Raw genomic sequence first — 22,989 nt, 5'->3', positions numbered from 1 at the left:
TAATTCATCTGCTAGGAAAGGAGCCCCCCCTATAAGATATATTGGATCTAACTGTCAATAAATATCACCCAAATATACAACTGTCTAATTCCGGGCAGTGTCATTCTGTGGCTACTAAAGCAAATAAAGTTCTTGTATAAAAAAGGGCATTAACTCAAGGGATGAAACATAATTGTGTCTCTTTATAGGTCCCTGGTGAGGCCTCATCTGGAGTATGGGGGCAGTTTTGGACTCCAGTCCTTAAGAGGGATATAAATGAGCTGGAGAGAGTGCAGAGACTAAGTGCAACTAAACTGGTTAGAGGGAGGGAAGAGTTAAATTATGAGGGGAGACTGTCAAGGTTGGGGTTGTTTTCTCTGGAAAAAAGGCGCTTGTGAGGGGACATGATTAGACTTTACAAGTACATTAGAGGACATTATAGACAAATAGCAGGGGACCTTTTTACCCATAAAGAGGATCACCGTACCAGAGGCCTCCCCTTTAAACTAGAAGAAAAGAACTTTCATTTAAAGGAACAGAGTAGGGGGTTCATCACAGTGAGGACAGTGAGGTTGTGGAATGCACTGCCGGGTGATGTTGTGATGCTGATTCAGTTAATGACTATAAGAGGGACTTGGATGATTTCTTGGACAGACATAATACAAAGGCTATTGTGATACTAAACTCTATAGTTAGTATAGATATGGGTATATAGAATTTATGTTAAAGCAGGAAGGGGTGTGTGTATGGGGCTGGGTTTTCATTTGGAGGGGTTGAACTTGATGGACTTTGTCTTCAACCCGATTTAACTATTTAACTATGTAACTGCTACATGAAGGCAGATTGAAGAGAAACAGATGCTGAGAGAGGAATAGTGAACATAAACTTGATTATTTCAGAAACAATGCAGACTATTTAATTGATTGTATTTAGAAAGTTTCTTATTTCAGTATGATGTTTATTTCATTTTCGCGATAGTTCCCCCTTTAATCCGGCATAACTGCAGACCCCTTACCCCCGGCCTAATCCTCTGCTCTACATTATTACTAAGATGCTGCCAAGCTTTTGGACCTTAATTTAAAGCCAGACTAGGTGGGGAGAAGGTCAGGATATCTAATTACTGATCATGGGGGTCTCTACCCATGTACCCCCAAACTACTGTTTTTGAAACTGCCCTGCTCCCCTAGGTGTGTGCGTTCTTAAGGGCTCTTACATACGCGTGTTTTTACCTGCGCTCCACTGCGTTGTTTTTCTTCCGTTCAGTCACAGGAGTAGACACACTGAATTATTGTCAATGGGGCTGTACTCACACAGACGCATGTAAGCGCCAAACAAAGGTAAAATGCAACATGCGTCTCAACCTGCGTTCAGCGCATACATGCGTCTGTGTGAGTACAGCCCCAATGACAATAATTCAGTGTGTCTACTCTTGCGCTCCCCTGCGGCTGAACAGAAGAAAGCACAGGGGAGCGCTTGTAAAAAGGCCACACAGACTGCGCTAAAAAAACGGTAAACCCCCACAAGCACAAGTTATAAAAAGCCATTGGTGGTCAGGACCCCAGGGTCTCACATAAAAGTTTTTTAAAAACCATTGGTGGGCAGTGCACCCCTCACAGGTTAAAAAGAACATTGGTTGTCAGGGCCCACCTATAAGTTAAAAAAACAAAAAAACATTGGTGATCAGGGCCCCCTGTAAATTAAAAAAATAAATAAACATTGGCGCTAGGGGCCCCCCCCCAAACTTTGGTGGTCATGTCCACCCCCTTTCAAGTTAAAAAGAAACATTGCTGGTCAGGGGCCCCATAGAATATTTAAAAAAACATTGGTGGCCAGGGGCCTATAGATAATGAAAATAATATATTGGTGGTCAGGGGTTTAATAAAATGTTAAAAAAAACAACTTGCACCATTACCTTGGGTTATTGTATTTCTACTAGTATGGAGCGTTTACCGGTATGTGCATAGAACCTATAGTATGTGCCTAGTTGCAGTTTACATTTGGGGTTCTTCGACTACTTTTGGGAACATAGGTCATACATTTGTCACATCAGCCCTATAAAATAATTTTTATTATACATGGCTGCTAACTAGCAGCTTATTGCTTAGGGTAAATGAATGTAGCAAAGCATTTTGTAGAAATAATGGATCATCAAAGATGTAGTTTATCTCTGGTTTGCACCACCTTTACAATCAGGTAAATGGTTATAAGACACTTTAACAGTAACTTCCATAATTATCTGCATTGGAATAATAATGATCAAATAGTGCTTTGGTTTTATTTTTTTTTTGGTTTTTTTTTTTTAGCATTTTCACTCTTCTCATATTTTGGGAAGAACGAGTCAGAAGAAGAGGTCACTGAAGCAGAGGCAGAGATCATTCTTCTGTTAAAGAAAGCTAAGGTAAGGGATTGGGCAGTTTGGGGAACTAAGCTGGTGGTTTTGATCTCTCAAACCCTGGCTGTCCCATATCCTCACTTGCCAAGGTCTTGGCCTGTCTCATTATCTTAATGGAGCCCATCATATCATTTGTTAGCCTGAAATTTAACCATTGCACAAATTACAGTTGTACAGGCTTAAAAGAGAACTAAACCCTAAAAATGAATAGGGCTACAACTGCCATATTTTATTTAGTGAACTTATTGCACGAGGCTAAAGTTTCAGCTTGTCAATAGCAGCAATGATCCAGGACTTCAAACTTGTCACAGGGGGTCACCATCTTGGAAAGTGTCTGTGACACTCACATGCTCAGTGGGCTCTGATTGGCTGTTGAGAAGCTAAGCTTAGGGCTCGTCACTAATTATCCAGCAGAAAATGAGCTTCCCTGGCTGTAATATAAGCTGATGCTACAGGTTTGCTGATTATTCAATTCTGATGCTAATTGCACTGGTTTCTGTGCTGCCATGTAGTAATTATGTGTATTAATTACTAATCAGCCTTATATTGTGACATTTCTATTCTATGTGTACTGTATATTGTGAGTGGGTCCCTAAGCTCAGTAAGTGACAGCAGCACAGAGCATGTGCAGTGAATCAGCAGAAAAGAAGATGGGGAGCTACTGGGGCATCTTTGAAGACACAGATCTTTACTGCTAAAGGGCTGTGGTTGCCTTGGGCTGGTACAGAAGCACAAAACATCATGTACAACATTTCTACCTACTTCTTTAGTTAAGCTAAGTTTAGCAAGTGAGGGAATACAGGGATATGGGAGAAGCTCATAGCACAAGTTTATCCAGGGACTGGTTCCATTGCCAATTTGGAGTCAGGAATTAATTTTTTCCCCTCTGAGGCAAATTGGAGAGGTTTCAGATGGGTTTTTTGCCTTCCTCTGGATCAACTAGCAGTTAAGCAGGTTAAAATAGAGTTAAAAGGTTTAGCTTGATGAACATGTGTTTTTTTTTTTCAACATTATTTACCATACAATTTGTAACATCATAGCTGATGGTGTGGGATGATTTAGTAGCAACAAAGAAACCTGTATATACGAGAGGTGCATTATGTCACACACACACATATATATATATATATATATATATATATATATATATATATATATATATATATATATATATATATATATATATATTGTTAACAATAAAGCATCCATGTATGTATTATAAACACCAATGTATTTTTTAATTCTGTTCTTCCCTCAGTTAAGTATTATGAAAGGTGAGATGGAGGAGGCAGAAGAGGTTTTGCATCAGGCCCTAAATCTGGCTCACAAGTCTGGCAGCACAAGAGCAATAATCTACACGTATGATCTGGTATGTGTTTTACACACCAAAATAATGGGCTTTCTTTAGAGGGGATAGAAATATATAAAGACACAGCACAAGTGCAACAGGTTTCCTGGGGATTTAGAACTAATTCATTGGGATGCATTTAAAAAATGTGAAATTATCCCCCCCACCCAAAAAAGTACTGTCTCCTTTGACCCTTGTGCAATAAATAAGTTACAAACTGGTGAGCTAACTGAAAACAACTAGTTGTTTGAAGGTGAACAACCCCTTTAAAGGTGAGCCACCCCTTTAATGAATGTTCATTTTCAAAAATGTTTTTGGGCAGAAGACCCATTCAAGGGGCAGTGTCATCTATGAACTGTGTCCCTGTAATGCTGCAAGATACTTAAAGAAGAAGGAAATTTACAGAAGCAGTTTATTGCCAATATATTAACTGCAGTAGTGCAAGCTAGAATGCCATATTTATTTTGTAGAATACTTTACCATACCTTAGTAAAAAGCTCTAGAAGCTCTCTCTGTTTGTTTAGGATAGCAGCTGCCATATTGGCTTGGTGTGACATCACTTCCTGCCTGAGTCTCTCCCTGCTCATTCATAGCTCTGAGCTCAGATTACAGCAGGGAGGAGGGAGGGAGAGAGGAGCAAACTGAGCATGCTCACGCCCGGGGCAAGGAGGTTTAAGATGAAAACAGGAAGTCTGATACAGAAGCCCATGAGTACACAATAGAAGGAAAGAAATGTGATGTTTCTTTTGACAGAGGACTCAGAGCAGCATTACTTTGAGAGTTTACTGGTGTATTTATATAGACCTTTCTGATAAGGCTTACTTACTTTTAACCTTTCCTTCTCCTTTAAAAGCTCATTGCTTGTGACCCTTTCGTGAGCGATGTACCAAAATGCAGATAATGCTTGGTAAAGGGATTTTTCACTTTGGAAGACAAAGTAGCACAAACGTTTTATCGATGGCCTTTATTTTGCTTTCAGATGGCTAACCTCGCTTTGCTCACAGGAAAGCTGGATACAGTGAGTATTATGTTATTTATGAAGCACCGGCAAATATATACAGTAAACTGATTGAGACACAACACATCACCAGTGAACAATAAAAGGGCTCTGTGCTCATGAATTTGCGGTCAAGTGAAGATGTGATTAGGATCCGTCGCTCAAGTGGAGACATGCATGAGTCCATTGGATATTTTTAAAGGTGTGCAGATATTTTGGGCCAAAAAATAACTAATTGGTGTAATATTGATGGTGTGCTTCTTTAACAATGTTGGCCTTAGACATGAATTAATGTGTTCACAGAAAGAAACCGTTGCAAAGGACTGGGCATAATCCATGAAGCTCAGTGTGACACATTACAGCAGCAAATTATTGTCTGTGTGAACGTGGTGTAAAAGGCCATGTAAAAATGTTGCACTCCAACATCATATATTATACAACAGTATTCGACAAGCTAACACTTTTTTTATAGCTCAGTGGATAAGTTTCTATCTACCTCTTGGTATACCTTAAAGGAAAACTACACCCCTTAACAATGTTGGTCTCTATATAAAGATATTGCCTAAAACAGCTTGTATGTAAAACCCTGCTTCATGTAAATAAACCATTTTCATAATAATAAACTTTTTTAACATTATGTACCATTGGGTAATCCTAAATAGACATAATGTGATTATTAATGTCATTATGTGTTAATGTAAAAACTTTTACTTAAAGTATATATTAGGCTTTTACCAAAAGCTGTAATTTAACTTGAAAAAAAAAACCCCAATAAAAACTTATTGAAATTAAAAAATAAGGCCCCCCCCCCCCCCGGGATCCTACGATTCACGGTGCACACAAACAAAGTTCTGGCTCTTGTTCCAAACACTTCTTCCTGTTACAGTTAGAGCTGTAGTATTTCTGGTCAGGTGATCTCTTCCTGTTACAGTTAGAGCTGCAGTATTTCTGGTCAGGCGATCTCTTCCTGTTACAGTTAGAGATGCAGTATTTCTGGTCAGGTGATCTCTTCCTGTTACAGTTAGAGCTGCAGTATTTCTGGTCAGGTGATCTCTTCCTGTTACAGTTAGAGCTGCAGTATTTCTGGTCAGGTGATCTCTTCCTGTTACAGTTAGAGCTGCAGTATTTCTGGTCAGGTGAACTCTTCCTGTTACAGTTAGAGCTGCAGTATTTCTGGTCAGGTGATCTCTTCCTGTTACAGTTAGAGCTGCAGTATTTCTGGTCAGGTGATCTCTTCCTGTTACAGTTAGAGCTGCAGTATTTCTGGTCAGGTGATCTCTTCCTGTTACAGTTAGAGCTGCAGTATTTCTGGTCAGGTGATCTCTTCCTGTTACAGTTAGAGCTGCAGTATTTCTGGTCAGGTGATCTCTTCCTGTTACAGTTAGAGCTGAAGTATTTCTGGTCAGGTGATCTCTTCCTGTTACAGTTAGAGCTGCAGTATTTCTGGTCAGGTGATCTCTTCCTGTTACAGTTAGAGCTGCAATATTTCTGGTCATGTGATCTCTTCCTGTTACAGTTAGAGCTGCAGTATTTCTGGTCAGGTGATCTCTGAGGCAGCACACAGACCATCACAAAATGGTGGTTCAAGGCAAGAGATGTAAGAGAGCAGTATTTACTTATATTTTCCAGTTTGATAAGATTCTTTAATATGATGTAAACTATCTGTTGCTTAAGTATTCATTCTGGGTATATATATATATATATATATCTATATATATATATATGTATATAGATAGATATATATATATACATACGCAAAGATGCAGTTGTACGAAAAGAAGATTCCTACAATTTTGTGTGTGAAGTGTCCTGATATTTTCCGTACCATGACAATCGGGTTGTTTAGGCGATCGGACGGGTTAAAAGAGTGATATCAGCTACCGATAAGATCTCTGCATGGATTGCAGAATGATCTTTAATGCTCTTTTACTAGCAAAGTCTAAAGGTCACTATTCCATACTAATCCTTCTAGATCTCTCTGCAGCCTTTGACACAGTTGACCACACACTCCTCCTTGACATTCTACACTCAGCATTCATGACACTGCTCTTTCATGGTTTACATCTTATCTGTCTGACTGTTCCTTTTTTGTTGCTTTCTCTAACTCTACCTCTACTATGTTCCCTCTCTCTGTCGGAGTTCCGCAAGGCTCTGTTCTAGGCCACCTCTCACAACTCCAATCTGTTCTAAATTTGGCCGCTAGACTCATTCATCTATCTCACCGCTCAACATCAGCTGCTCCAATATACATGACCCTTCACTGGCTCCCAATCTCCTCTAGAATCAAACTCAAATTATTAACACTCACATTCAAGGCCCTTAATAGGTTATAACTTTGTTATAACTAAGGTAAAGCACTGCGTATCTTGTCAGCGCTATATAAATAAATGATGATGATGAAACCAGTGGGTGACTGTCACTACTATTTGTCAGGTATTAAGACTTTTGTACGATTGCTGCCTGTCAATTAATGGCCAGAACATCATCTGATTTGTTATGTTTCTTACTTATTTTAATCTGAATACTTAACGGTAGATATTTAGACTGAAGCAAACGAGTATTTGTCGCACGGAGGATAAAACCTGCACATCTATGGCCAGCTTTAGGCTCATGTTACAAGTAGGGCAGAATTACTAAAGGGGCCATCGCTAGCGGAAATTCACCAGAAATCCAATCCACAGGGACGTCGACCAATTTACTAACATACATAGAGGACAACTTTCTAGTGAAAGAAAACGTCGCTATCGCAGTTTCGCACCCTATTGTCAGGCGAATTTTCGCTCAGGTGAACGATTGTTACTCCGCAAATTCACTAAAGTGCAAATTTTACAGGACGTTACCACTTTCGCCATCGTTTCCTTCGCCACCTTAGACCTGGCGAACTGATAAGATGAAGTTACATCCTCCTTAATCTTATGTCAGTAAACTCATATCCTGTATGCCAAAAAGGCGTTTTTTTTTTCATATTTTAAAATAGATAACTATTAAAAAATGTTTGTGTTAACATTTTTTTTCAACCATTTGAGGGGCACACCACATTAGTTTTAGGATGGGCTCACGTTGAGGACATTAAAGGGCCGATTCACTAACTTCGAGTGAAGGATTCTAAGGTAAAAAACTTCGAATTTTGAAGTTTTTTTTGGGCTGCTTCGACCTTCGACTACGACTTCGAATCGAAGGATTCGAAGAAAAAAAACGTTCAACTATTCGACCATTCGATAGTCAAAGTACTGTCTCCCCCTAGTTCGCCATCTAAAAGCTACCGAAGTCAATGTTAGCCTATGGGGAAGGTCCCCATAGGCTTTCCTAAGTTTTTTGATCGAATGATATTCCTTCGATCGTTGGATTAAAATCCTTCGATTCAAAGGATTTTAACGTTCGATTGAAGGAATTATCCTTCAAACGTTCGATCGAACTATCTGCACTAAATACTTCGACTTCGTTATTCGAAGTCGAAGGATTTTAATTCCTAGTCGAATATCGAGGGTTAATTAACCCTCGATATTCGACCCTTAGTGAATCGGCCCCTTAGATTATCTCTTTAGTCTTTATTTGGTGTATTAATAAGTGGCCACTTCAAGCATTTGCATCTCTAAAGACGTATATATGACCTATATGTACCCGCCCTATTCAAATTGACCTAAGCGTAAGAATAATAACGAAGTTTCACTAGGCCGAAACGGATTTTAGCAAAAGTTTGAGATGAAATGCTCATGCTGACAAATTAACGCTAGCGAAACATTGCCAGCATTCGGCTGCTGAGACAGAACTTCGCATTTTAGAGAATTAGCGTAGTAGTAACGAATTTACACCTGACGAAGTGTGGCGGAGCCTTTGCAGGTGAAAATTCGCCCTTTAGTGAATTTGCCCAGTACTGTTTGCACTAACTACTTATTTCTTCTTCTCAGAGAAACTCCTGTAACAGCTGATGTACCTGCTTTTAAAATGAATAGCGAGCAGATTTTGTTCAGTATTTTGAGCAATATGACTACTGGTAGAGTAAACGTTAGGTGTGCCATCAATCTTAAAGGGCATGTAAAGGCAAAAAAATAAAATCCCATTTTTACTTTCTTTAATGAAAAAGAAACCTATCTCATATATACTTTAATTAAAAAATGTGAACCGTTTTTATAAGAAACCGCAGTGAAATTCTCTCTTCATTTACTGCTGTGGATAGGAATTGTCAGACCAGGCCCGGATTTGTGGAAAGGCCACCTAGGCCCGGCCTAGGGCGGCAGGATTTTAGGGGGGCGGCATGCTGCCCAACCACGCCCATATTGGTTCAAAAACACTGGGGATGCGCTGGAGATACAATCATTTTTTTAAATCCCCATTTCTTCGGTCCAGATGATGAAAATTTGCACAAATAAAGGGGAGGGAACAGGGGCGACAAACAGCAGTGGGCCTAGGGGTGCACACTGTGTAAATCCGGCCCTGTGTCAGACGGTCTCTAACTGCTGGGTAGGGAAAAAATCATAGTTATGAACAGCATGATTCCCAGCCATGCAGAACTCAAGCAGCTTTGTTTGTTTCCCTGTAGAGCAGTCGGCGACTGTGTAGAGATTTGTATTGGATTTTATTTTTGCCTTTACATCCCCTTTACCGTTTTCAACTCCAGCTGCAGGGACAAAGATCATGGAGCCAGATTTAAACAGATAAACTGGGATTCTATTTAGAGGATTATTTTGCTGCAGCCACTGGATCTGCAGATTTGGATAAAGTTTGTATTAAACAATACAAAAACTATAAAATCCACATTAGATTATATGACAACACAGGACCCAGTGCAGTCTGTATATTCTGATTATTAATCAGTCTTGTGTATCGGCTTCTGGCAGATATTATTTGACTTGTGCTGTTTTGATCATTTATAACGATCCCTAAGCAGCCCAGACCACACTGAGCATGTGCACAGTCTTGGTCTTGCAAAGATGTTTTACAAAGTTACAAGATGGTGACCCCCTGTGGCCAACTTTAAAAGCATAAATCATTTGTTTGATTAGGCTTGTGGTGCAGTAAGTTCATGTTTATGTTTCGTATACAAAAATACAGCATTTCTAGCCTTATTCTATTTTACACTTTACTTCCCCTTTAAGTTAACCTTGCTCTTTTCTTTACAAGCAACTTTGCCTTTGTCCTGATTTTTTTTTTATTTGATTTGGTACTTTCCCAACAAGAAAGTATATTATGAAATACAACAATATAATGCTTAATATAATAGACTTGATATTTAGTTGCACCCTGTTAATAAAATCGGATCTTTTTCCATGAGATTATTTGGCTGATAGCAGGTATCGTTTTGTTTTCCCTTCTAGTCTGAAAAGCTTTTCAAGGAAACATTGATGTACATGCTGAACGATGGAGTCCAGCAGGTATATTGTTCTTTTGCCACTTTTGCTGCCTCAATATAATATCCTGGATTGGGGTAATGTTTTTCTTGTTGTTGTTATTTAGAACGACAACGCTTTTATTGAGATTTCCCTCAAGCTGGCCAGTATCTACGCTACACAAAACAAGTAAGTGAATGTATTTATGCCTCTCCATATCTCATATCATTAACCTGTTATTTAGGCTGATTCGGTAGTTGGATTGGATTAAAATAAGCTTTATATGTTCAGGTCCATATGCCTGGGTGAACTGATACCGCTGACTTTTGAACTATTGTCTGCACCACAGGAAGGAGTTGGCAGTGGCAGGCTACAAGTTCTGTATCTTGAGTCTGGAAGAAAAGCTAGAGAAAGCGGCAGGTCTGTTGGAGGAGTCATTAACTGGTAAGAGTTCAGCTTTGTTGACTTCTTGTGTTTGTGAGTGAAGCTATTTGTAGTTTCAGTTCTATTCTTGCTTGCTTAAAGGGGAAGGAATACCATTTTAGACTTGGTGTGCCAAATGTTAGGCTCCCCCAAGTGACTACTTTTACTTACCTCAGGAACGAAGAATTCGTCAGGGGGAATTGCCCCCGAAACGTTGTGTCGACTTAATAAACACGTAAGGGTCTAGTCCCCTACTTGAATTGCACCTGTGTGCCGGTACCTATTTTCTTCGTTCCTGTTGTATTGCGGAGGTGCCGACTTCCCAGGGTCCGAGCACCGGGTCTATTACTTCATAGGGCTCGGGTGTGCACGTGAGTGTGTTTGCATACTTTTACTTACCTGACACCCCGGGCCGGTGCTCTTATCAGCAGAAAACTACACAGGTTCTAGTGAACACCAAGGATCGATCCTGTTCCTGCTCCATCCGTTTTCAAATTTCCCAGGCAGACGCATGTACTGTAAAGTGAAATAGCCATCTTTTTCGTTAAAGTTCCGCTTTTCGCTCTACTGCTCATGCACAGCCTTGAGAAGAGCCGAAGAAGCAGGAGGAGGATCTCTCCGTGGTGCTCACTACAAGAACCTGTGCGGTTTTCTGCTGATAGGAGCACTGGCCCGAGGTGTTAGGTAAGTAAAAGTAGTCACTTGGGGGTGCCTTACTTTTGTCACACCAAGGGGCCGATTCACTAACTTTGAGTGAAGGATTCGAAGTAAAAAAACTTCGAATTTCGAAAGTTTTTTTGGGCTACTTCGACCATCGAATGGGCTACTTCGACCTTCGACTACGACTTCGAATCGAAGGATTCGTAGTAAAAATCGTTCGACTATTCGACCATTCGATAGTCGAAGTACTGTCTCTTTAAAAAAAACTTCGACCCCCTAGTTCGCCATCTAAAAGCTACCGAACTCAATGTTAGCCTATGGGGAAGGTCGATCGTTGGATTTAAATCCTTCGAATCGTTCGATTCAAAGGATTTAATCGTTCGATCAAAGGAATAATCGTTCGATTGAACTATCTGCGATAAATCCTTCGACTTCGATATTGTGTTTGTGAGTAAAGCTATTTGTAGTTTCAGTTCTATTCTTGCTTGCTTTAAGGGGAAGGAATACCATTTTAGACTTGGTGTGCCAAATGTTAGGCTCCCCCAAGTGACTACTTTTACTTAACTGACACCCCAGGCCGGTGCTCCTATCAGCAGAAAACTACACAGGTTCTAGTGAGCACCACGGATCGATCCTGTTCCTGCTCCATCAGTTTTCATATTTCCCGGGCAGACGCATGTACTGTAAAGCGAAATGGCCATCTTTTTCGTTTAAAGTTCCGCTTTTCGCTCTACTGCTCATGCCCAGCCGTGAGAACAGCCGAAGAAGCAGGAGGAGGATCTCTCCGTGGTGCTCACTACAAGAACCTGTGCGGTTTTCTGCTGATAGGAGCACTGGCCCGAGGTGTCAGGTATGTAAAAGTAGTCACTTGGGGGTGTCTTACTTTTGTCACACCAAGGGGCCGATTCACTAACTTCGAGTGAAGGATCCGAAGTAAAAAAACTTCGAATTTCGACGGTTTTTTTGGGCTACTTTGACCATCGAATGGGCTACTTCGACCTTCGACTACGACTTCGAATCGAAGGATTCATAGTAAAAATCGTTCGACTATTCGACCATTCGATAGTCGAAGTACTGTCTCTTTAAAAAAAACTTTGACCCCCTAGTTCGCCATCTAAAAGCTACCGAAGTCAATGTTAGCCTATGGGGAAGGTCCCCATAGGCTTGGCTAACTTTTTTTGATCGAAGGATAATCCTTCGATCGTTGGATTTAAATCCTTCGAATCGTTCGATTCAAAGGATTTAATCGTTCGATTGAACTATCTGCGATAAATCCTTCGACTTCGATATTCGAAGTCGAAGGATTTCAATTCCCAGTCGAATATCGAGGGTTAATTAACCCTCGATATTCGACCCTTAGTGAATCAGCCCCCAAGTCTAAAATGGTTTTCCTTTAAGTCCAGTATATGTTTGTTCTAGGCTTGAGAAAAAAGTGCACCAACAATTGCCTGTCTTCAAGTGCTGCCTCTTCAGTTCTCCTGAGCAATTTCTGTCTGCCAGACATCTGTGGTACCTGCAACCACCGAGACATATATATTAGAACGATCTCTTTTACTTTATATTCACAGTTTGACTTGGAAATAGAAATAGAACCTATCATTTATCATATTCACAGACAAATCTGGAGATATGACTTGTGAAAACAATGGGATCTGTAGTCTCCTCTAATGCAGCGGTCAGCTGATTGGCCAGACCTTTTTCATTGTTTATGGCTCCTACACCAAACCCTGACCGTAGCCATGTACAGAGCAGACAATAGAAATTTAGCTCCAAAATGTTACTGACCGAAAGCCCAACGTGTAGACAGTTTTAAAGATCTGGAAAATAGTGTATCTGTATTGGTTACACTTGCACCTACAAATAATGTGATGTAAGGCTTTGCGATGCAATATCCAGTCATCTTTAGGGAAAGTAGATTCTAACACTCACTGCCTTTATTATTTACTCCATTTTGTTAGCCGAGGAAAAATGCAACACACGTCTCCTCCTGGGGTTATGTCTGGATTCATACGGTCGCTACCTGCTGAACAATTCATCGTTTTCACAGGCGCAAGACATGTATGAGAAAGCATTAAAGATTTGCAGAGAGGAGCAGGGAACAGAGCACCCTCAGGTACAAAGGAATCACACTCTGTCGCTCATATCTCCTGAATACTCCATACTTCTACTAGAAAGAAGCTTGTGCTGGTTAAAGTTTTCAGAATATACTGGCACACAAAGCTTTTGCAGCAGGTGAACCCTTGCTTTAATGCAAAAAGTGCGGAATGTGCAACGTTTCGGGGCCACGCCCCTTTCTCAAGCTTTCTCAGGCGTGGCCCCGAAACGTTGCACATTCCGCACTTTTTGAATTAAAGCAAGGGTTCACCTGCTGCAAAAGCTTTGTGTGCCAGTGTATTCTGTTCCTGTATCTGTTTTGGAGGTTGCCGTGTCCTCTGATACTGAGCACCAAGCTACTATCGTTAAAAGGGAAGGAAACCTAGTCGGCACAAACCCCCCACCCCCCCTCCCGTTTGTTGGCCACCCTCCCTCCTCCCCCCTGGCCTACCCATCCCGCTGGGCAAATGCCCCTAACTTGTTACTTACCCTTCTGCGCAGGTCCAGTCCAGGAAGTTCACAGACGACATCTTCTTCCACGCGATCTTCTTCCTGCTGTGAACGGCGTTTTGGCGCATGCGCAGTAGGATCATTTCGCCGGTACGATCTACTGCGCATGTGCGTGACTTTTGGCGCATGCGCAGTAGATCCGTACCGGCGAAATGATCCTACTGCGCATGTGCCAAAACGCCGTTCAAAGCAGGAAGAAGATGTCGTCTGTGAACTCCCTGGACTGGACCTGCGCAGAAGGGTAAGTAGCAAGTTAGGGGCATTTGCCCAGCGGGACGGGTAGGCCAGGGGGGAGGAGGGAGGGTGGCCAACAAACGGGAGGGGGGGTGGGGGGTTTGCGCCGACTAGGTTTCCTTCCCCTTTAAGGGCTGCCGTGGGTGTGCCATCGCTCTATCTTGTTCCAGTAAAGTTTTCAGAAGCCATGTTACTATACCTTTGTATCATGCAATTGACTTTATCTGATTTGCAGCCAAATGTTGGGTTAAAAGCATGTGAATATTAATTTCTAGTTATTAATTCCCTTAAGTGCTGCTGAGCTTCACTTCTTTGCCTCTATTGCTGTCTTGTAGTCTATTATCCTCATGAATGATATTGCGATTGCACTGGAAGCCCTGGGTAATCATGAAGAGGCCTTTGCCGTTGTAAAGCAGGCGTCTGAGCTCGCTCGTAAGACTGAACACCCCGACCTGCATGTGGTGCTGAGTAACCTGGCCATGATCCTCACATATCAAGGTAAAAACATTGTGATTCTGGGCAATGTGTCTATTCATTGGGTTGAGTCTAATGCGGTCAGTTCCTACTATATCTGAATCTCTGTTTAGTTATAAGCTTGTCACTTTGCCTCCATACACATCCCATTATGCTTCCATCTCAGGAGTGACCAAATCCGCAGCCAGTGTTGGACCCTGCATGGCCAACTGAAGCCTTAGCTGATATATCCATTGCCCTTTAATGATAAAACCCTATGCACAAAAAGGTATTTTATCCCATGTGCCAAATGTGCAACCTTGGTCAGTGACAATATAAAAATCCAGGATCACCACTATATATCATTATGGAGTCTTTCTAAGCAATAAATAGTGTGTCAACAAAAAGTGTAATAGCAGTAACTTATTTACTACAAGGCTTTAACTGCAACTGCCATGATAATGCATTAAATCATATGCAACTTTTAAATATGTTAAATACTGGGTCCTTGTGGAATTCCAGTAACAGAACACATATCTTGGGGTCACCCCTGTGGTCCTGGTACTTGACAATTCCTTTAGGGCGATTTCTCAGCCTCCTGGCTTTTTTCGGTCGATCTTTATCCGTCCGGATTGGGATACAAAATGGGCAGTGACATTTCAAGTACACAGAGGCCCAAACTGTCCCCACCAGCCCACTAAGGGTCAGGGCACACAGGCAGATTCGGGGAGATCAGTCGTCCGGCAACAAATCTCCTCTTCTTTGGGGCAACTAATCTCCCCGAACTGCCTTTCCGCTGGCTAAAAATGTAAATCGCCAGCGGGATTCGTTTTCCGAAGTCGCCCAAAGTGGAAACACCCCGAAGAAGAGGAGATTTGTCGCCGGGTGACTAATCTCCCCGAATCTGCCTGTGCCCTGACCCAAAATAGTGACTGTCTATGGCATCTTACAGGAGCCACAGATTGTCAGTCTTGGTTGAATCTGTCAGATGCTCCCTATGCTCCTTGCAGTGGCAGACACCGCCCCCAGGTCCCACGGGAGTTCCTCCCCTATAAAAATGATGGTTGATCCCAATGTTATTAATAGGGAATAAAGATAAATATATAGGAAGGTCGTTGATCCCAATGTTATTAATAGGGAATAAAGATAAATATATAGGAAGGTCGTTGATCCCAATGTTATTAATAGGGAATAAAGATAAATATATAGGAAGGTCAGTGATCCCAATGTTATTAATAGGGAATAAAGATAAATATATAGGAAGGTCAGTGATCCCAATGTTATTAATAGGGAATAAAGATAAATATATAGGAAGGTCAGTGAGCCCAATGTTATTAATAGGGAATAAAGATAAATATATAGGAAGGTCAGTGATCCCAATGTTATTAATAGGGAATAAAGATAAATCTATAGGAAGGTCAGTGATATGATCCCAATGTTATTAATAGGGAATAAAGATAAATATATAGGAAGGTCAGTGATCCCAATGTTATTAATAGGGAATAAAGATAAATATATAGGAAGGTCAGTGATCCCAATGTTATTAACAGGGAATAAAGATAAATATATAGGAAGGTCAGTGATCCCAATGTTATTAATAGGGAATAAAGATAAATATATAGGAAGGTCAGTGATCCCAATGTTATTAATAGGGAATAAAGATAAATCTATAGGAAGTCAGTGAATGATCCCAATGTTATTAATAGGGAATAAAGATAAATATATAGGAAGGTCAGTGATCCCAATGTTATTAATAGGGAATAAAGATAAATATATAGGAAGGTCAGTGATCCCAATGTTATTAATAGGGAATAAAGATAAATATATAGGAAGGCCAGTGATCCCAATGTTATTAATAGGGAATAAAGATAAATATATAGGAAGGTCAGTGATCCCAATGTTATTAATAGGGAATAAAGATAAATATATAGGAAGGTCAGTGATCCCAATGTTATTAATAGGGAATAAAGATAAATATATAGGAAGGTCAGTGATCCCAATGTTATTAATAGGGAATAAATAAATTAGGACGATAATCTATAGGAAGAAAGGGTCAGTGATCCCAATGTTATTAATAGGGAATAAAGATAAATATATAGGAAGGTCAGTGATCCCAATGTTATTAATAGGGAATAAAGATAAATATATAGGAAGGTCAGTGATCCCAATGTTATTAATAGGAAATAAAGATAAATATATAGGAAGGTCAGTGATCCCAATGTTATTAATAGGGAATAAAGATAAATATATAGGAAGGTCAGTGATCCCAATGTTATTAATAGGGAATAAAGATAAATATATAGGAAGGTCAGTGATCCCAATGTTATTAATAGGGAATAAAGATAAATATATAGGAAGGTCAGTGATCCCAATGTTATTAATAGGGAATAAAGATAAATATATAGGAAGGCCGGTATTTTTTTTGTCCAGAAAATGTGTCAACCCTACCCACAATGGAGAGAGCTTATAAAACACAGCCTGACTAGTTTTGACCTGGTTTGGTACTTTGTTTACATTTGATGAATTTATTAATACTGCACAACTTTTTTCTATTAGGGAAAGAACACTTTGCAGAAGCTGAACGCATTTTTAAGGAAGCACTAGAGCACTCTGAAAAGAAAGGGGACTCTGCTTCTGCACAATATATACAAGATGGACTGGCTGAACTCGATAGGAGGAAAAAGGGGAGCTAAACCTACCAAACATAAAAAACAAGGGTTGATAACACAAGTACTTGTATGAAATGTGTTCCTTGTTAATAAGTTAAAGGAAAACTCTACCCCCCAAACAATGTAGGTCTCTATAAAAAGATACTGAGTAAAACAGCTTGTATGCAAAACCCTGCTTCATGTAAATAAACCATTTTTATAAAAATATACTTTTCTAGTAGTATGTGCCATTGTGTAATCATAAATAGAACATTATAACCCAAAAGAGGTGCCTTTATTCAAACGCTAAAAAGATCTTTCACTACTATTAGTTGAGGTCTGACAAAGTCAGAGCAACAAAAAAATATTTTTTTTTACAGGAAAAGAAAAAAGAAACCCCACCAATAGTTATGATTCTAAGGTTGACAGGAAAATTCTAATAGGTGATGCACCCTACTTATTTAACAACAAAAATTCATAAGAAATTATACTAAAAAAAGATTTTAAAGGGCCAGTGCCGTTATAACCACATTAACTTTTCCTGAATACTTTGAGATTGAAAAGTTTGAAAAATCAAACTAATTCAATTCATCTGTGAGATAATATTACTCCTTAAATTCATCCATAAGTAGAAAAATTCATTATTTAAGTAAAGTGCAGTGCAATAATTTAGAGTATTAGACCCAAAACATTAATTAGTTGAATTAAAAAGTAGTTAAAAATGACCAAACATGGTAGTGGGTTAAAAAATGTAGTCACAATCCAAAAAATTAGATAGTAGGAATTAGAAAAAATAGATGGTGGAGTTGTCCCGTAAACTAGCTAAGTAGGATCGTAGGATTCACTGTAATCACAAACATACCAACAAACCATACATGTTAGGTCACATGAGCCAATTAACAGACAGAGTTGTGTCTTTTGCTTCCTCACTTCTTCCTGTTACAGTTAGAGCTGCAGTATTTCTGGTCAGGTGATCTCTTCCTGTTACAGTTAGAGCTGCAGTATTTCTGGTCAGGTGATCTCTTCCTGTTACAGTTAGAGCTGCAGTATTTCTGGTCAGGTGATCTCTGAGGCAGCACACAGACCATCACAAAATGGTGGCTCAAGGCAAGAGATGTAAAAGGGCAATATTTACTTAAATATATATTCCAGTTTGGTAAGATTCTTTAATATGCCACTTAATATGATATGAACTATCTGTTGCTTAAGTGTTCATTGTGGGGGTATAGTTTTCCTTTAAATAACTTTTATTGAATAAAACAAACTTATTTTCAAACATAGCCGTTTGTTTTATTTAATTGAATTACCATTGGAGGTTGAACCAATCCAGCTTTAAACCAGTTAACCAACAAATGGGAGGCGGCTGAAGCGGAGAATGAAATCCTGACTCAAGAATTTTGGTGTTGCTGTGTTACACAAACATAGTGATGGGACTCAAGCACGTGAAGTCTGAGGGATCCATTCCCTTGCTCTTGTTCCTCACTAAACTGGTTATTCACACATTATATGCCATCTTTGATGTTTTTTCTGTTAAATTTAAAATAAAGAATTTGATTAATGCAACGTGGGTCCCAAGCTACGTCAACTCTCCTCATTGGCACAGCGCCTGTGGGTGTTCAGCAGAACATTTAGCATTTAGTGAGCTACATGGTGCCAGCCTCCTGTTCTCCTCTAAGTATATCCCTAGAGCACTCAACAGGTCTGGGGCTAGACAAAACTTCTTTTCAATATCGAGGGCTCTGTATAATCTGGGTCGGCTACAAATTTAAAGGGATACTGTCATAGGAAAAAAAATTTTTTTCAAAATGAATCAGTTAATAGTGCTGCTCCAGCAGAATTCTGCACTGAAAGCCATTTCTCAAAAGAGCAAACAGATTCTTTTATATTCAATTTTGAAATCTGACATGGGGCTAGACATTTTGTCAATTTCCCAGCTGCCCCAAGTCATGTGACTTGTGCTCTGATAAACTTCAGTCACTCTTTACTGCTGTACTGCAAGTTGGAGGGATATCACCCCCCTCCCTCCCCCCCCAGCAGCCAAACAAAAGAACAATGGGAAGGTAACCAGATAGCAGCTCCCTAACACAAGATAACAGCTGCCTGGTAGATCTAAGAACAACACTCAATAGTAAAATCCAGGTCCCACTGAGACACATTCAGTTACATTGAGAAGGAAAAACAGCAGCCTGCCAGAAAGCATTTCTCTCCTAAAGTGCAGGCACAAGTCACATGACCAGGGGCAGCTGGGAAATTGAGAAAATGTCTAGCCCCATGTCAGATTTCAAAATTAAATATAAAAAAATCTGTTTGCTCTTTTGAGAAATGGATTTCAGTGCAGAATTCTGCTGGAGCAGCACTATTAACTGATTCATTTTGAAAAAAATTTTTCCCCATGACAGTATCCCTTTAAGTTTAGTTATCTAATGCACACACAGATATTTATTATCCAAAGGCTTGTACCCACTTTAGTTATTTGCTTAAATGCCACCATGCTTTTTACTGATGTGGCCAAACACACCCTGGACTTCAAAACTTGCAAAAATGTAGCTGACAAATCAAAAAAGCAAGGGTTATTGGCAAAACATTGGTGGAAAACTGTGAGCTTTTCTGTATTTTACCACTGAGCCAAATTCAACCCTTAAGATGGCCATAGACGTGCAGATTTACCTTCAATATCGGCGAACCATTGTGCGGCGCAATCTCCCGACCTGCCACTAACCATTCCGATTAAAAAAAGTAGTAAAAGAACAGATCAGATGTTCTGCCCCTGACCGCAATCATACTAGGGATGCACAGAATACAGGATTCGGTTCAGGATTTGGCCGAATCCTTGTGCCTGGCCAAACCAAATCCGAATCTTAATTTGCATATGTAAATTAGGGGTGGGTAGGTTAATCACATGACTTTTCTTCCAAAAAGAAGATTTTTTTCCCACTTTTTCCTTTCCTGCCCCTAATTTGCATAAGCAAATTAGGGTTCGGTATTCGGCCGAATCACAATCTTTCACCAGGGATTCGGCCGAATCACAAAATCGTACAAAAGTTATTTCCGACAAAAGCTGGTGACAGTCTCCATTGACTCCACACACAGTCTGAAAATCGCACGAAACGAAGAAAGAGGAGAACGATAGAAGGCTAAACATCTTTCTGAAGGATGAAAATCACAGGAAAGAAGAAATAGGAGAAAGTTGGAAAGCTAAACACCTTTCTGAAGGATGAAGGTGCTTTGAGGGTCTCGCTTGCACAAAATTGATATAAAAAGCATTACTGTCATCTGTTTTACAGAGAAAATGGTTTAATACTGAAGCAGCTGTATGATAACCTGGGAGAAGTATCATTGATTTATCTGTACAATTTGTCAAAATTTTGTAATCTGATGAAACCAAGACGAATCATTTTGGACAAAGTTGAGTCTGAAGCCGCAATAGACTTGCACTAAAAGAATCTCAAGCTAATGCTGTGATAGTACCACACCCTGTAAGTGATGCACCACACTCTCAAATATGCCCCATTTTGTCTGTAAGTGCCAAGACACTAATGTTATGCTGATGCTCTCATAAACAGCTGGCATATTAAATAATTACTAATAAAAGAAAAAAATATTCCCTTACAGACTTCAAAATAATCTCCTTGTTGGGTCCTGCTGAGGTCTCATTTTATCAGAAGAAAACAAAATAAACTCACCGCAACTGTAATTCAAAGGTAATCCAATAGCTATAAAGTGCTGCAAATTTTATACTTGGGACAGATTTATTAAGATTCAAATTGAAAATACGAATTTGGTCAAAACTTGTCAAATTCGACTAGGGAATTAGCCAAACCCAATTTGAGTTTTTTTAAAATTCTAATTGAGATTTATCATACTCTGTCCCTTTAAGAATTAGAATTTGACTATTCGCCACCTAAAACTCTGGCGAATTCCTGTACAAGTCAATGGGAGAGGTCCAGTGACCAATTTGGAGATGTTTGTAGCCTTCCTGACATTCAAGTTTTTTTTCAGAGAAAAAACTTGAATTGTGTTTGATGGAGTTCGATTTGAGTTTTCGGGTCGTTCGTTCGAGTTTGACATATTCAATTTTTTTAATTACCCCCAATCAAATTTGAGTAAAATCAAATTCATATGAGTTTAAAAAAACACACATGAATTCAAACAACAACTGGACTTGCTGAGTAATTATTAAAGACGTTTCACTACTCATCCGAGCAGCTTCTTCAGTTCAACTGTCTGGTGTGGGAAGTTCTCGGCCTATAAACTCTTCCACTAACCCAATCACAACGGCACATTGAAACTCTTCAGAGAGGGGACATCTGAAATTTACAGAGGTGTTGATTCTGTGTAGTTACTGTAATAGGATTATCCAATGTTTAGAAAAGAAAAACCGGCCCTCAGGACTCCATGCAAGCGGGCCAAGCCCTACGTGTTTAATGCAACGTAAAGTGCCCCTTCATCAGCTCGCCCCCGAAACGTTACATTGCATTAAACACGCAGGGCTTGGTCCGCTTGCATGGAGTCCTGAGTGCCGGTTTTTCTAGAGTGTTAATTAAGGGTTGCAGATCCCTTTTAACTGAGCACCAGACCAGCTGTAATTCGGGAGGCCAGGGTGTGCTGGTGGGTCTTTGGAAATTGAAGGATTATCCAATGTGTCATGCAACTCCTAGAAACATGTGTTACTTGTAAGAGTTGCATGAATGGATGTGTGAAGTGTTCTGAAACCACCGGGGTACAGTTGTGAGAACAGCATTGTATGTAGCAGACAAGTGGTGTCGAAGGCCCCCGCCTCTGTTCAGGGATGGTTTCTCCACCTTGACATGAATCGCATCTTTCACGCCTTGATCAAACCAGTGGTCTTCTTTATCCAAGATTTGGACCTTGCTATCTTCAAAGGAGTGTCCCTTGTCTTTTAAGTGTAGAAAGACAGCTGAGTCTTGCCCTGTAGAGTTCGCTCTCCTGTGCTGAGCCGCTCGCCCACCTATGTATTCACCAAGCGAATGGCTCAGCATAGGAGGGCGAACTCTACAGGACAAGACTCGGCTGTCTTTCTACACCTAAAAGACCAGGGACACTTTAGTGAATCAGTTACCACTAGGGTATTTCTATTTAGTGTACCATGCTGTAATGAATTAAATTATAAATACAATTTATTAATTCTTAAACTTAATCCGTGTTCATGAAAAAATTAATTACCCCGAAGGTATTTCTGTAAAGTGCCTTTGCTGTGAAATATTATTATTATTTACATGTATTTATATAGCGCCAACATATTGCATAGCACAGTAAATAGTTCATGAATTGCAAACAGAATAATCAATTTGTTTGGCTACAATTGATAAATATGTAATAAGTTCAAGAGGAGACAAGGAAATAAAGGGGGAGTTGTCCTGATTTTCTCCTTTTTTCTGTCTAGCCCTGGGACACCACACAGGTGGAGAAGGCAGGACACTAGGGGCTGTGGTCATATTATTTACCTTCCCTACCTGGTTGGAGAGCTAATCTACCCTTTAAAACCACAAATCCAAAGTGTCTTGGAGTGACAAGTAGACGGAGAATAGAGAAAAAAATAACCAGAGCACAAAGGAAAGTGTTAGTTCAATAGGCCCCTATATCATCTTGCGTATACCCATTATTGAATTAAAAGTAGAATCCCGCCTTAAAACCGATTAGTATACAGGTAATGGACCTATTATCCGGAATCATAGGGACCTGGGGCTTTCCGGATAATGGGTCTTTCCATAATTTGGATCTTCATACCTTTAGTCTACTAGAAAATCATATAAACATTAAATAAACCCAATAGGCTGGTTTTGCTTCCAATAAGGATTAATTATATCTTAGTTGGGATCAACTACAACAACTGTTTTCTTACTACAGAGAAAATTTTGGATTATTTGATTATAATGGAGTCTATGGGAGACGGTCTTTCCGTA

General features: G+C 39.9%; 1 protein-coding gene across 2 annotated transcripts in view; it reads left to right on the top strand.

The window, feature by feature from the left end:
* ttc19.S (tetratricopeptide repeat domain 19 S homeolog) overlaps nt 1-18,083 on the top strand; it is a 20,390-nt gene extending 2,307 nt beyond the window's left edge. The window contains exons 2-10 of one of the 2 annotated variants that reach the window (XM_041583339.1): nt 2,283-2,377; nt 3,630-3,740; nt 4,699-4,737; nt 10,032-10,088; nt 10,171-10,232; nt 10,393-10,487; nt 13,085-13,239; nt 14,300-14,462; nt 16,974-18,083. In XM_041583339.1, the coding sequence (XP_041439273.1) occupies nt 2,283-2,377; nt 3,630-3,740; nt 4,699-4,737; nt 10,032-10,088; nt 10,171-10,232; nt 10,393-10,487; nt 13,085-13,239; nt 14,300-14,462; nt 16,974-17,110 (914 nt within the window). In that variant the 3' untranslated portion in view covers nt 17,111-18,083. The remainder of the gene's footprint in view (nt 1-2,282; nt 2,378-3,629; nt 3,741-4,698; nt 4,738-10,031; nt 10,089-10,170; nt 10,233-10,392; nt 10,488-13,084; nt 13,240-14,299; nt 14,463-16,973) is intronic. The other variant, XM_041583340.1, reaches the window with a different exon arrangement.
* Nucleotides 18,084-22,989: the final 4,906 nt, after the last annotated feature.

The sequence above is a fragment of the Xenopus laevis genome, chromosome 2S (genome assembly GCF_017654675.1).
Source record: "Xenopus laevis strain J_2021 chromosome 2S, Xenopus_laevis_v10.1, whole genome shotgun sequence".
Lineage (NCBI taxonomy): Eukaryota > Metazoa > Chordata > Amphibia > Anura > Pipidae > Xenopus > Xenopus laevis.
This window is presented reverse-complemented; position numbering and strand designations above follow the sequence as displayed.